The sequence below is a fragment of the Furipterus horrens genome, unplaced genomic scaffold (genome assembly GCF_987537825.1).
Source record: "Furipterus horrens unplaced genomic scaffold, mFurHor1.1.pri manual_scaffold_11, whole genome shotgun sequence".
Taxonomy (NCBI): domain Eukaryota; kingdom Metazoa; phylum Chordata; class Mammalia; order Chiroptera; family Furipteridae; genus Furipterus; species Furipterus horrens.
The window spans coordinates 3,485,476-3,498,225 of NW_028327181.1; the positions used below are offsets into that span (position 1 = coordinate 3,485,476).

At 58.2% G+C, this 12,750-nt stretch overlaps 1 protein-coding gene across 1 annotated transcript; it reads left to right on the forward strand.

Moving 5' to 3' along the window:
* Positions 1-69: 69 nt before the first annotated feature.
* RHOF (ras homolog family member F, filopodia associated) lies at positions 70-12,289 on the forward strand. The gene is made up of 5 exons (XM_090292900.1): positions 70-377; positions 672-759; positions 8,537-8,646; positions 8,736-8,870; positions 11,829-12,289. The coding sequence occupies exons 1-5, from the start codon at positions 240-242 to the stop codon at positions 11,991-11,993; spliced, it is 636 nt and encodes a 211-aa protein (XP_090149026.1). The 5' UTR covers positions 70-239; the 3' UTR covers positions 11,994-12,289.
* The last annotated feature ends 461 nt before the right edge of the window (positions 12,290-12,750 follow it).

The window sequence follows — 12,750 nt, forward strand, 5'->3', positions numbered from 1 at the left end:
TGCGGCCGAGCATCTTGTCTCTCAGTTGCCTTAGTTTCCCTGCAAATGAGAGGTGGACGTCCTGTGCTGGCACCCTCGCAGGAAGGAAACTGAGGCTGGGAGGTAGGCCCGGGTGGCTGCCTGACGGAGGCGGTGCCGGTGCCAGTTGCTAAGGGGCGTGGCTTATCTCGGCCCCACCCCCGCCTGCTATCTCAGCCCCGGCGCCGTTCCCCGCGCGCCAGGTCTGCTGGCTCGGTACTATGGACGCCTCCCGGACCCAGGCACTGGCCGCCGCCCCGGGCCCGCGGAGGACGGAGCTGAAGATCGTGATCGTGGGCGACGGCGGCTGCGGCAAGACTTCGCTGCTCATGGTGTACAGCCAAGGCGCCTTCCCCGAGGTGAGGCCCGCGGAGGGGGGTCTGGAGGCACGCAGGATGGGGAAGCGGGGACAGGCTGGGGACCACTGGAGGCCAGAGATGGCTCTCAGCCTGCTCCCGAGCCCTGGCCCCGAGTCCCCAGCGTCCTGCGCGCCGAGAGGCGGCTGCCACCCCAGGGCGCCCCCTCGGAAATTGCAGAGCCTAGCAGTGTGAGGGGGGCTGAGCCGGATGGGGTGAAGGTAGGAGAGGGAGTCCAGCCGGACCCTGGGACTCCGCCGCACTCCTTAAGAACCAACCCTACCCCTTATCCGCCAGCATTATGCCCCATCGGTGTTCGAGAAGTACACGGCCAGCGTGACTGTGGGCAGCAAGGAGGTGACCCTGAACCTCTACGACACCGCCGGTGAGTCTGTCGGAGGGTTTCCCCGGCCCGGGCATCCCCGCGGGCATCCCCGGCCAGCAGCCCCGTGGCCCCTGGCAGCCCATCATTCCTGGAGGCAGCAGAGGGGTGGAGGCTGGGAGCGGCTGGCCTCCACATGGCTGGGTGGCCTGGTGGCAGAGAGGACCTCAGTCACCCCATCTGTAAAAGGCGGGTATTTGGATGAGATGAGCTCCTGGGCCACCACCTGGAGCCAGGCTTTCCTGCGTTAGCTGCTGTGGTCTCAGATTCTGGGAGTTGCAGATTTGGGGCCTCAGGTGCTGGGGTTCAGTGGGCTGTATCCCTGGGTTCTATGCTTCTAGAATACTCTGGGCTCAGAGCTTGTGACTCTAAGGTTCTGTGACCAACAGCCCTGAGGCTCCAGGGTCCTGTGGACTTAAATTTTGAGATGCAAGGGGCTGCAGAGTTTGATTCTGGAATTCTGTGGCCCACCCTTTGGGGGCCTGTGGCCCTAGGATTCTGTGGCTACAGTTCTGTGCCTTCCTGGTTCCCTGGAAGAAACAGGCCTGAGGAAGGACCCAAGCTCTAGGGAACCCCAGCATGAGGTCCTCCCTGCCACCTGCAGCTCCTGGCGGATTTATGCTGCCTGTCACTCACCAGTGCCTGCTGGGGGGATGGGTACGAGCAGCACTGCCAGGGAGAGGATTTGGGTAGCTCTGCTGGGGGGCTGCCTGCCCTCGGAGTTCCCATGTTGCTGGGCTCCCCTCTGGGCTGAATCAACATTGGGGAGCAAAGTTCAGGATCCCCGGGTGGCGCCTCACCCAGCCTTTGTGACTCAGTGTTTAGTAACCTGCATGGAACGGTGTCATCAGTGCCCTTTCCCCAGACAAGCCTCGTGTGCATGGGGTGAGGTCTCCTGCTGACCCTGAATGGAGCCAGAATCCATACACCCCTCCACCTCACCACCCAGGCTGCCGTCAGCCTCTCTCCTTCTACCTGGAGCGTGTCAGGAAAGGGGCTGGCTGTCCCAGACGCCTCCTCTGTGCCTGACTTCTGGCAGGCTTTTCGGCCCCTGCAGTGGCCTCTGAGGACCTACTGGGTGAGGACCCTGCAGGGCTGCCCCCAGAGCAGGGATGTGCCTCTGCCCCGGAAGGCTTCCGAGGAATCCCCAAGGGCGTGGCCACGAGAGCTGTAAAAATCCTGGTGTGTTTGGTCACTTAGATTCACCTGTTTCCTGTCTGGGACCCAGGGAGGAACAGGTTCATTAACCCCACGTTGTGGGTGGAGCGCTGGCAGGGCAGGGAGAGTCCAGGGGACACATCTGTCTCTGTCCTCCTTCCTCTGCCCTCAGGGCAGCTCCTCTCAGATCCCTTGGTTAACTGTCCCCTGCTGCCCCCCCCCCCATGAGGCCCATCGAGGGGACTGCTTTGGGTCCTTCTGGCCTCACCCAGAGGAAGATGCTCAATGAACATGTCAGGGTAGATTGTCATGCAAAGGTTCTGGAAAGCTTCTTGTTTTAAGAAAGTATCTGCTCTAAGAGCAATTTCGGGGGGGGGGGGCGGGGGCGCGTCTCTGTCCCCTGAGTCATTGGCATCATTTGACCACCAGGCAATGCCGATCCCATTCCTCCGCGTGCTTTGGAGTCAGAGCTGGGCTTTCACGCCCGCTCCCCTGGCTGGGTGTCACGGAGGACGCCTGGGCCTCAGTTTCCTCATCTGCAACCAGGGCTAACATAGTTGTGCGGTTGAATTAGGCCCCTGTGACGTGTGACACTTAGCGCAGGCATTGGCTTTGGGGAAGCTCACTGAGTGCTGGCCTTGTGACTTTGCAGCCCCCACCCCCGCCCCGTTCAGGCTGGAGCACAGTCCGTGGCCTGCAGGGCGCGGGGCGCGCCCCCCTCACCCCCACTGCCTTCCCAGCTGGAGCCTCTCAGTGGAGTCCCGGGAAGGGGGCTGAGCCGGATTGGGGGGAAGGCAGGAGGTGAGGGCAGCCCGGGGAGAGAGGCAGGCTTGCTCCCCACTCAAGGGAGCCCCGCTGTGTGGAGGAGGGTGCAGGAGACACCCGCGCTTGGCCTGCAGCGAGGCCCGTGGGATGCACGGAGCCGAAACCCGGGTGCGGAGGCGGCCCTGGCTGACATTCTTCTCTGCCCGCAGGTGGACAGATATCTGGGGAACGCGCTGGAAAAGGGTGGCCAGGTGGCCAGACAGAGGATAGAGACTAAGCAGCGAGGGGAGTGACCAAGCTGGACATGAGTCTAGTAAAGGTGGTTGGAGAAGGTTCTAGAACCTGATGGGCTAGACCCTGTGGTGGGGGGTCAAAGGTGGGAGGGTGTAGGGTGGCATCTTTCCAGCCAACCAGGGGTGACCAGAGCTCTGGGGGGCCGGGGTGGCTCCTGGATGGGGCTCAGAGGGGCCCACGCGGGCGCCAGCCTGGCTACTCGTCTCCGTCCTGTGGGAGCCATTGCCCACACGCGGCGGTGGAGGGGGCATGGAGGGACGACGGAGCTCCTGTTGCTCACAGCCGAGGGGGGGCTGCGGCTGGGAGTACCCGCTGCGCCGGCCAGCCGGCACCCTCAGAGACAGGAAGCTGTGGTGAGGGCTGAAGTTTCCTGGGCGGGGGGAGGTGGGGGCGAGGTGGGTTCTGAAGGCACCAACCAGAGACGGAGCTCACTGGGCCTCAGGGCGGGGCCCCGGGTCTCGGGGTGTTGTAGGTTGGGGTGGGGATTTCCCAGGGAGGTGGGGAGCTATGGTTTTCGTCCTGGCCTGAGATGGGGACACTAGGAAAAATGGGGGGCAGAGGACTTGCTAAGACAAGGAGTCAGGCACAGAAGGGGTGTCTACCAGGCAGGAGCACTGGAGGCTTGGGGAGCCGAAGCTGTGGTCCCCAGAATGGACCAGTCTCCGGGGAGGACATGTGGCGGGGTGCGCCCCAGAGCACTAGTAAAAGTGGGTTCCTTTTTTGGCAGCTTCCCCTTCTCATGCTGCCTGCACCCACCCCCTGGCCCAAGCTGGGGACCACTGTGGCCCGATGGCATCCTTACCGCCCCCGGCCCAGCTCCATGTTCTAGATAGAGAGCCCTGCTCAGGGAAGTGGGGGACCGCATCAGAGGTCCTTCCCACAGAGGAAATACCCTCGGGAGGTGCGCGCCTCACTTCCTCCTCACCAGACACAAACGCCCTCTTTGCACGTAACTCTGGGGCTTTTTGAACATCTGCGGAGACCAGAGTGGGACACCTCCATGCCTGTAGACAGGGGACGTGGCCCCTTAAAGCCTTGGCATTACTGTGGGTAAATGGCGAGGCTCATAATCCTACACTGTGGCTGGCAGGCCCCGTAAAGCTGGTGGGTCCAGAGCCAGGTTTAGGACCCGGACCCTCGAGAGATTCTGTTTCAGGAGTAGCCGCAGAGGCTGCCCCTCACTTTGCCCGGCCTCGTTCAGCCCCCTTTACGTTCAGTGTCAGGGCCAGGGTTGGCTCTTCCTTTCCCAGACAAGGAAACAGGCCAGAGAGGGAAGATGTCAGTCATGGAAGGTGACTCTGTGAGCCACCTGGCCCTCCTGACTCACATGGGAGGTGTCGAGAGGACTCCACCCCATCCAGGAGGCATGAGGTCACAGCACCCGGAAGTCTGTCATCACTCTGCAGGCCTGGTCTGCGAGGGGAGGCCCACCCTGAATCCTGGGGAAAGCTGAGCCGGGCTCAGGAAGGGCTGAGTCCAGCCAGGAAGGCAACCCGGAGGAGGAGCCAGGATCTGGCCTGGCAGCCCACCCCCTCCCAGAAGCCCTCTTTTCCTGAGATGCCTGTGTTGGTAGCCTTTTCTTTAGCTGGCCAGGGCTGGGGTTTGTAGGGTAAGGACAGCTCCCTATCCTTTGGGGTGGAGTGGGAGAAAGGCACCCCATAGTCCTACCTATGGTCTCTGTCATTTACAAAGCTTCCTCTGAACTGTGTGCCCGTGGACGGTCACTCGGTTTCCCTGCACTTCAGTGTCTGCCTCTGTAAAACGGGGTAACAGGAGCTCTGTCCTACGAGGTCGTGGTGAGGCGTGAGGGGTCAGTGCAGGTCAGGCACTTTGAATGGGGCCTGGTGTACAAAAAGCGATACTTACCATTTTTATTATTACTGTCATCAAGGCTCACCGGCTTCTCACATGTCCATTTCACAGATGAGGAGACTGAGGCCCAGAGGATAATTCCCAATGGGGAATGCTGGGGGAGGCTGGGGAGAACCAGTGCCTTCAGAGTGGCTTGGCTGGCAGCTGACCTTGGACTCGGGGACTTGGGAACTGAGTTGGTGCTCCAGCTCCCAGGGAGCCCGTCTGTGACCTTGAAAAATGCCCCATCAGCCACGTGGGCTCCTAACAGGAAAACCCCTCCCTGCCCAGCTCACCTGCCCAGGTCGCAGCTTAAATGAACACAGGTGACGAAAGTGCCAACGCTGACAGCCCCAGGATTATCAATGCCCTGCATTCACCCCCTCGTTCATTCCTTCATCTGTTCACCGAACGGCACTGAGCTCGCCAGGGTCCCAGGGGGTAGTAACAGTGAGGTGGCACAGACAGAGACAGCCCCGTCTGTCCTCGGGGGGAGGCAAAAACAGAAAATGAAACAAAAAAAAAACAACAACAGAACATTCCTAGTCAAGCAGTGCTACGTGCTAGAAAGAAAAATAAAGCCACAGGCAGCCGTGGGACAGACTGGGAAGGAGGCTGTTCGGAGCAGCTGTCTTGGAGGTGACACTTCTGCAGCCACCTGAAGGGAAGGAGGGACTGAACCATGCTGCTACCTGGGGAAGAACCTTCTAGAAGAGGTAACAGCGAGGGTGGAGTCCTGGGGAGCCGGCTGGGCCTGACTTCCTCCTTCAACCCGGGGCAGGCTGCCTTCTGCCCCTGTCAGGTCTGCTGAAACCGTCGCAGCCCAAACTGGGTTCCTCCGCACGACAACCGGGAAAAACTTCAAAACCACCACCCGCCAGTACTGCCTGGATGCCTGCCCGGGGTCAGGAATTGATTTTTTTTTTTAGATTTTTAAAATTTGTTTTGAAAGAGAGGGCAAGGGAGGGAAAAAGAGAGGGAGAGAAACATGAGCGTGTCTCCCGTAAGCACCCAGTCTGAGGACTGAACCCGCAACCCAAGCATGTGCCCTGACCAGGAACCGAACCGGCGACCCCGCACCTTGCGGTACGACGCCCAGGCCCCTGCCCTCCGGGTGCTTCCAGTCCACGGGGAGACGAGCAGTAAGCAAGTACACGCAGGAGCAGAGTGTGGACAGACCGGGCGGGGTGCGCCCTGAGCCAGGCGAGAGGACCGAGACGTGGGGACGCAGTGCGCCCCGCTGCACAGCTGCCGGTCCGCGGCCGCCGCGTTTCTCCGGGGCAGTGAGAACGTGCGTTCTGCTGCCACCATGGGCCGGATCGCACACGGCAGAGCTCCAGAGCTGCGCCCGCGCAGAAGCAGAAGAGAGCGTTGTGCGTTTTTGCGGAAGGAACTCTCGACTTGGAATTGAACGAACGGGGGTGGGCTGAGTCCTGGCTCGGTCACTGATGCAGGGACCAGGGGCGGGACGCCTTACTTCTCTGAAAGTCAGTTCTTTCTATATAAACGGGTGTCCGTAAGTTCCCTGGCGAGCGCACCAGGTGGGGGTTGTCATGATTTCTTAATCATTTACAGGCAAGAGCACTCTGAAAAGTATATAATGCGTAGGGTGATGTTTTTAAGTGGAAGCTGAGAGAAGGCAAAAGGAAATAATGTGGACGGTCAGTCTGAATGTTTAAAAGAAAACGGGGAGCAAACATGAGGGAAAAGCATTCCGGGGTGCAGAGGCTCTGAGGCACGAGAGCTTGGTGGGTTTGAGAGGCTGCGAGGAGGCCACCTTGGCTGGACCACAGTGAGTGAGGGTGTGGAGAATGGGAGACGAGGTCAAGGGCAGTGGGCCCAGGTCATGTGGACCGCCGGGAGAGGTTTGGAATTTTTTTAAGGGCAGTAGGGAGCCATTGAAGGTGTTTCAGTTGGGAGGAAAGGGGCAGGATTTTCTCGTGTTTTAAGGTCCACCCAGGTGCCAAGTGGAGAACGGATTCATGGAGCATCAGGGGACCAGGGAGGCAGCGGCGCGGTGAGGATGGTGCCATGCTGTGCAACGGAACTCTCTGCCGTGACGGGGATGTCCCATGCCTGCACCGTCTGTCACAGTAGCCACTGGCCCTGTGTGGCAATTAATCACCTGAACTGTGGCTAGAGTAACAGAGGACCTGAATTTTTCATGTTAATTTAAATAGCCACATGGGCTAGAGACTGCCCTATGGGACAATAGAGAGACATAGATGAAGGTCAGAGGGGACAGAAAGGGGAGGCGGGGCGGGGCCAGCACCCCCGTTATCTTAGAAGGTCTCCAGCTTTGTGGCGACGAGGGCAGGGGCGGCTGAGTGCGCTGGACCCTGCCTGCCCCTCACCCCTCCTGCAGCGTTGCGGGGATTCCTGCTGAACGACAGCAGGGACAGTCCTCCTGGCCCACCATCCTCAGCTGTGGCGGCCGTTCACACTGCACACTGTCAGGGGCCCCGGTTTTGAAGGGGAGCCAGTAGAAAGAGGGGTGACTGTCCTGTGATCAGTGGGGGGCCAGAAGCAGGATGTGGCCTGTCTGGGCTCGGTGGAGAGGCCTTTGGCAGGGAGGGAGTGAAGGGCACCCACTGGCTGGAGGGAGGGGCCGGGCAGGGATTCTGGGCCGCCGTGGTCAAGGGAGGGAAGTCACCTTGCCCTCCTGCGGAGGTGGCTGGGGGGTTGCCAAGGAGTCTGAAAGGCTCTCCGCGCTCACTGTGGGAGTTTTTCAAAATTACCAGGCAGGGCCTCCCTGCAGCGCCCTGCTTCTCGCCTAAGAAGCTTCTGGAATGGAGGACGTTCGGTAAAACCTGAACTCGGCCAGTGGGCTGGATGGGCTCACGGCTTCAGTGCCGCTTTCCCAAGTCCAACGGTGAGAGCCTGTCCCTGTTCTCAGAAAGGCCTTAGAAAACCCGCGGGGCAGTGTCCTAGGGGAGGGAGCCCAGTGTGCGCCCGGCCTCTCACGGGGCTCAGTGTTTACACATAGATAACCGAGTGGGGCGCAATGCACACACTCTGTGCACCTGAGGAAAGGCGGTCTCCGTGCTCTGCTCAGCAATTTGTGTGTGAGCTTGAAATTGTAAATACAATTTTTTTTTTAAACCAGACCCACTGCTGCTCCAGCCCAGCCGTGGGTTCTGACTCGTCGGTGCCGGGCAGGGGCCATGCATCAATGCGTCCGTTTCTCCCTGCGTGTGTCTGATATGTGGCGGGGTGCCAGCTGCTGTAGTGGGTGCATCTGGGTGGGGAGCTTGCTTGCTGTCTCCGGCCACCCCTCCCCCCTTTCCTAGCATTGGCCAGAATGGCAGGAAGAATTCCGCCTGACACCAGGCACCTGTCAGCCTGGGGGTCACCTCCTTTAACTGAGTTTCCAGGGACGGGGGATGTGGCTTCAGTCTGCACTTCCAGCCTGAGCACCAGGGTGTGTGTGTTGGGGACGGGGAGTCGGGGGAGTCCTCTCCAGCATAATTGTAGCAGCTTTTCAGCACTCACCCTGCGATCAGGCCCCCTCTGAGAGCTGCGTGGGTTTTCTCTCAGGTAATCTTTCCTGTCGTCCAGGGCTCCCGCCTGTTTTCCACATGAGGAAACTGAAGCTGAGACGCGTCTCTTGTCCAGAACACCCCCAACCCCTGGCCCCTCTGAGCCCCGACCGGGGACTCAATGGGGACACACAGGGGTGCCTCCCTGACCCCCAGCTGCTCTCCGGTTTCAGGGCAGGAAGACTATGACCGGCTGCGGCCCCTGTCCTACCAGAACACCCACCTCGTGCTCATCTGCTATGACGTCATGAACCCCACCAGCTATGACAACGTCCTCATCAAGGTGAGGCCTGTCTCCCAGCCAGCCTGTCTCTGGGGGCGGGGACCCCGGATCCAGCCTCCAGCCCTGACGCCCAGCCTCTCCCTCCACAGTGGGTCCCTGAGGTCACGCATTTCTGCCGTGGGACCCCCATAGTGCTCATTGGCTGCAAGACAGACCTGAGGAAGGACAAGGAGCAGCTGCGGAAGCTTCGGGCGGCCCAGCTGGAGCCCATCACCTACATGCAGGTGGGCCCTGCCCCCGCCCCGCCCCCCACCAGCAGTCCTGTCCCTCAGGGGTGCAGCTGTGGCCAAAAAGACTCCCAAGCACCTGGGGTGCCCTAGTGCCCTCAGACAGCTGAAGCAAACAGGATTTTAAGAATAACAATTTTAAAATATTGATAACCACTGATCCTTATTTAACCCTTGTAACCGTGAGGCAGGTACTGTTAGTGCTTCCCTTTTTTTTTTTGCATACAATTTTTAAGTGCATTTATTATTTTGTTACAGTTGTCCCATTTTTCTTCCCTTTGCTCCCCTCTGCCCAGTACCCCACTTCCCTCCAGCAATCCCACCCCCTTAGTTCACGTCCATGGGTCGTACATGTTAAGTTCTTTGGCATCACCCTTTCCTGTATTATTAACTTCCCCCTATTTTGTACCAACCGATTATGCTTCTTAGTCCCTGCACCATTTCCCCATTTCTCCCCCTCCCCCTTCCCAGCTGATAACCCTCCAAATGATTCCCGTACCTATGATTCTGTTCCTGTTCTGGTTTGCTTACTTGGATTTTGTTTTTATTTTTTAGATTCAGTTGTTGGTAGTTGTGAGTTTGTTGTCATTTTAATGTTCATAGTGTTGATCTTCCTTTTCTTAAATAAGTCCCTTTGACATTTCTTATAATAATGGCTTGGTGGTGATGAACTCCTTTAGCTTTACCTTGTCTGGGAAGCACTTCATCTGCCCTTTCATTCCAAATGATAGCTTTGCTGGATAGTAATCTTGGTTGTAGGTCCTTGCCGCTCCCTTCTTGCCTACAAAGTTTCTTTTGAGAAATCAGCTGATAGTCTTATAGGCACCCCTTTGTAGGTAACTCTGCTTTTCTCTTGCTGCTTTTAAGATTCTCTCTTTATCTTGAATCTTTGGCATTTTAATTATGATGTGTCTTGGTGTGGTCCTCTTTGGGTCTAGCTTGTTTGGGACTCTGTGCTTCCTGGACTTGTATGTTTATTTCCTTCACGAAATTTGGGAAGTTTTCCTTCATTATTTTTTCACATAAGCTTTCAATTTCTTGCTCTTCCTTATCTCCTTCTGGCACCTCTATGATCCGGATGTTGGCACGTTTAAAGCTGTCCCAGAGGTTCCTAAGCCTCTCCTCATTTTTTTCAATTCTTGTTTCCTCATTCTGTACTGGTTGACTGTTCTTTTCTTTATGTTCCAAATGATTGATTTGAACCCCCGTTTCCTTTGTGTTTCATTTAGCATAACCTTCACTTCTTCTCTTATACGTTTGCCATACTCAAGCATATATGTCAAGCCTGTGAGCATCTTTATCACCGGTGTTTTGAATTCTGTGTCTGTAAGGCTGGCTATCTTCTCATCGCTTAGTTCTCCCACTGGAACCTTGATCCGTTCCCTTTTTGGGCCATACTTCTCTGTCTCCTCATCTTGCCAGGCTCCTGTGTTGGTTTGCCTGTGTCTTAGGTAGATCTATCACACCTGTTATGTTGTAAGGGGCGGAGCCTTAGGGATTCGTCAGTACAGGGCGACCTGTTTCACCACGTTGTGGCGCTGTGGGGGGGAGGGGTCCGAGAGGGAACAATGCCACCTGCCCAGCACTCGCCCCGTTTCCAGGCACCTCTCTCACTTCCATATGGGACTGGCACCTCTCTAGCTGCTGCCCTGGCTGTTGTTCCCAGAGTGGGTGCATCTGCAGACATTCTAGGACCCTGGGGGCCCGTTAAACAAGTGGACTCTACTGAGACCGGCAGTTTCTGCCTCCACCCCAACCCCCACTGGTCTGCACAGTCAGAAGCAATGAGGCTTGATTTTCCTCGGTGCTGGGACGGTGAGCTGTGCGGTCTGGTCTGGTGCTGGGAGCGCTCCCCAGGTGTCCCTCCCCAGGTGTCCCTCCTGACTTTAAAATGTGTGACTACACTTTCTGCCCGCCACCACACCGCGTCCTCTCTGCCCTGGCTCTGCCCCTCCTACCTGTGTGGATGAGTATTTCTTGTTTATATCTTTGTTTGCTGGACTTCCATGCAGCTTGATTTTCTGGAACTGCTGGTTGTCTCTAGTTTAGAGGTAGTTGTGTTCCTTAGTTGCGCAGGGAGATGCAGTGTGTCTGTCTACGCCTCTGTCTGGGCCGGAAGTAGTGCTTTCCATTTTACAAGGGATAAACTCAGACCAGAGAGGTTAAGTAGTTTGCACAGGGTCCCACAGCTAACCGGAAGTATATACCGTCCCATCAGCCCGGGGTGACCTGAGCAGCAGGCCCTTGTTCGAAAGCAGGTTTCCCCTAACTCATGAGCATCCTGGGTGAAACCTAACCCTGTAGCTTTCTGGGTGAAGCATGGGACAAAAACAAGAACGCAAAGGAAAACTAATGAAGTTTAATAAATGGGAATAAGCATTTATAAAAGTAAATTGTTTTAGAAATAGATATTTTTTCACCCTAACAGCAAACTCAGTTGCGTATGTGGGTGCTTTTGAGAAGGGAGAGAAGCATGTCAGAAGCCCTGTTTTTTTTGAGAGGGGAAGGGAGGGAGGAAGAGAGGGAGAGAAACATCACGGTTGCCTCTCATGTGCCCTCAACTGGGGACCTGGCCCGCAACCCAGGCAGGTGCCCTGACTGGTAATCGAACTGGTGACCCTTTGGTTCACAGGCCGGCGCTCAGTCCACTGAGCCACACCAGCCAGGGCCCTGGTGCCTTCAACTCGTCTCATGGGCCTGGCAGACAGCAATCCTGGTTCTCAGAGTTCAGCCCGTTTCTGCCGGGGGTGGGGTGGAGGCCAAGATGGGGCTTCTCCCAGCAGGGCCACGTGGATGGTCCCCTGTGTTCCATCCCCACACACTGCTGTGGACTGGCCCTGGGAGGGAGTGGGAGAAGCCCCACCCCGAGGCCTCCACCCCCAGAGAGCCACTGGAGCCGGCCCCCCATGGCCCAGGCCCCGCATCTAATGCTGGCCCCTGCCTCCCCCTCACCAGGGCGTGAGCACCTGCGAACGCATCCAAGCCGCCCTCTACATGGAATGCTCAGCCAAGTTTCGGGAGAACGTGGAGGACATCTTCCGAGAGGCCGCCAAGGTCGCCCTCAGCGCACTGAAGAAAGCGCAGCGGCAGAAACAGCACCGGCTCTGCCTGCTGCTCTGACCCCCGGGCCGGGCACACAGCCCTCAGGACAGCAGTGACGGGGCCCGGGGCCCCCATCCTCTCCGCGCGCTCTGGCCCTGGCCCCTGCTCTCAGAAGGCACTTGGAGTTGGGTGTCCCCAGTGTCTGCTGTCTGGACCTGCAGCGGGACTCTCAGAACATTCTGGAGTCCCCTCCTCTCCCAGCTGTGGCCTGCGTTACGGTGGTGAGGGTGCTGCACGCAGTCCCTCTGGACCCTGGAGCTGGCACTCGTCCGCAGGACTCCGGAGCGCCCTCTTCACCCCCTGCCCCAGCCACATGTGTCGGGGTCCTCAAAGCCTGTGCCGGTGTGTGGGTGCATGTGGGTTTGCAGTGTCCCCAGGGCCCGAGCCCGCTGCTCCCTGGGCCCGGGAGATAGACTCGGTCGCATCCTCCAGCGCCTGGCTTCCTTCCCCCGGGAGCTCCCGGCCGCGACGGGACCAGGCCTATCAGCAGCACACAGGCGGCACGGGGGCCGGCACCCCGCCCCGCACCCCTCCGCCCCGCGCAGAGGACTTCAGTCGCAGCCTTTGGCTTGATGGACATCTTTCCAGAGCTGGACACATGTGACCAGCAGGAGAAGAAATTCAGAAAGCAAAATGGACACCCTGGACCGCCCATCTGACCTCTGCTCAGGGTCACCTCACCTGCAGCCCCCTTTGCCGCAAATTCATGAAAAGTGACATCAGCTCCTGACCTTGGACAAGTCAGTCCTCTCTCTAGACTGTCCCTGTCTGCAAA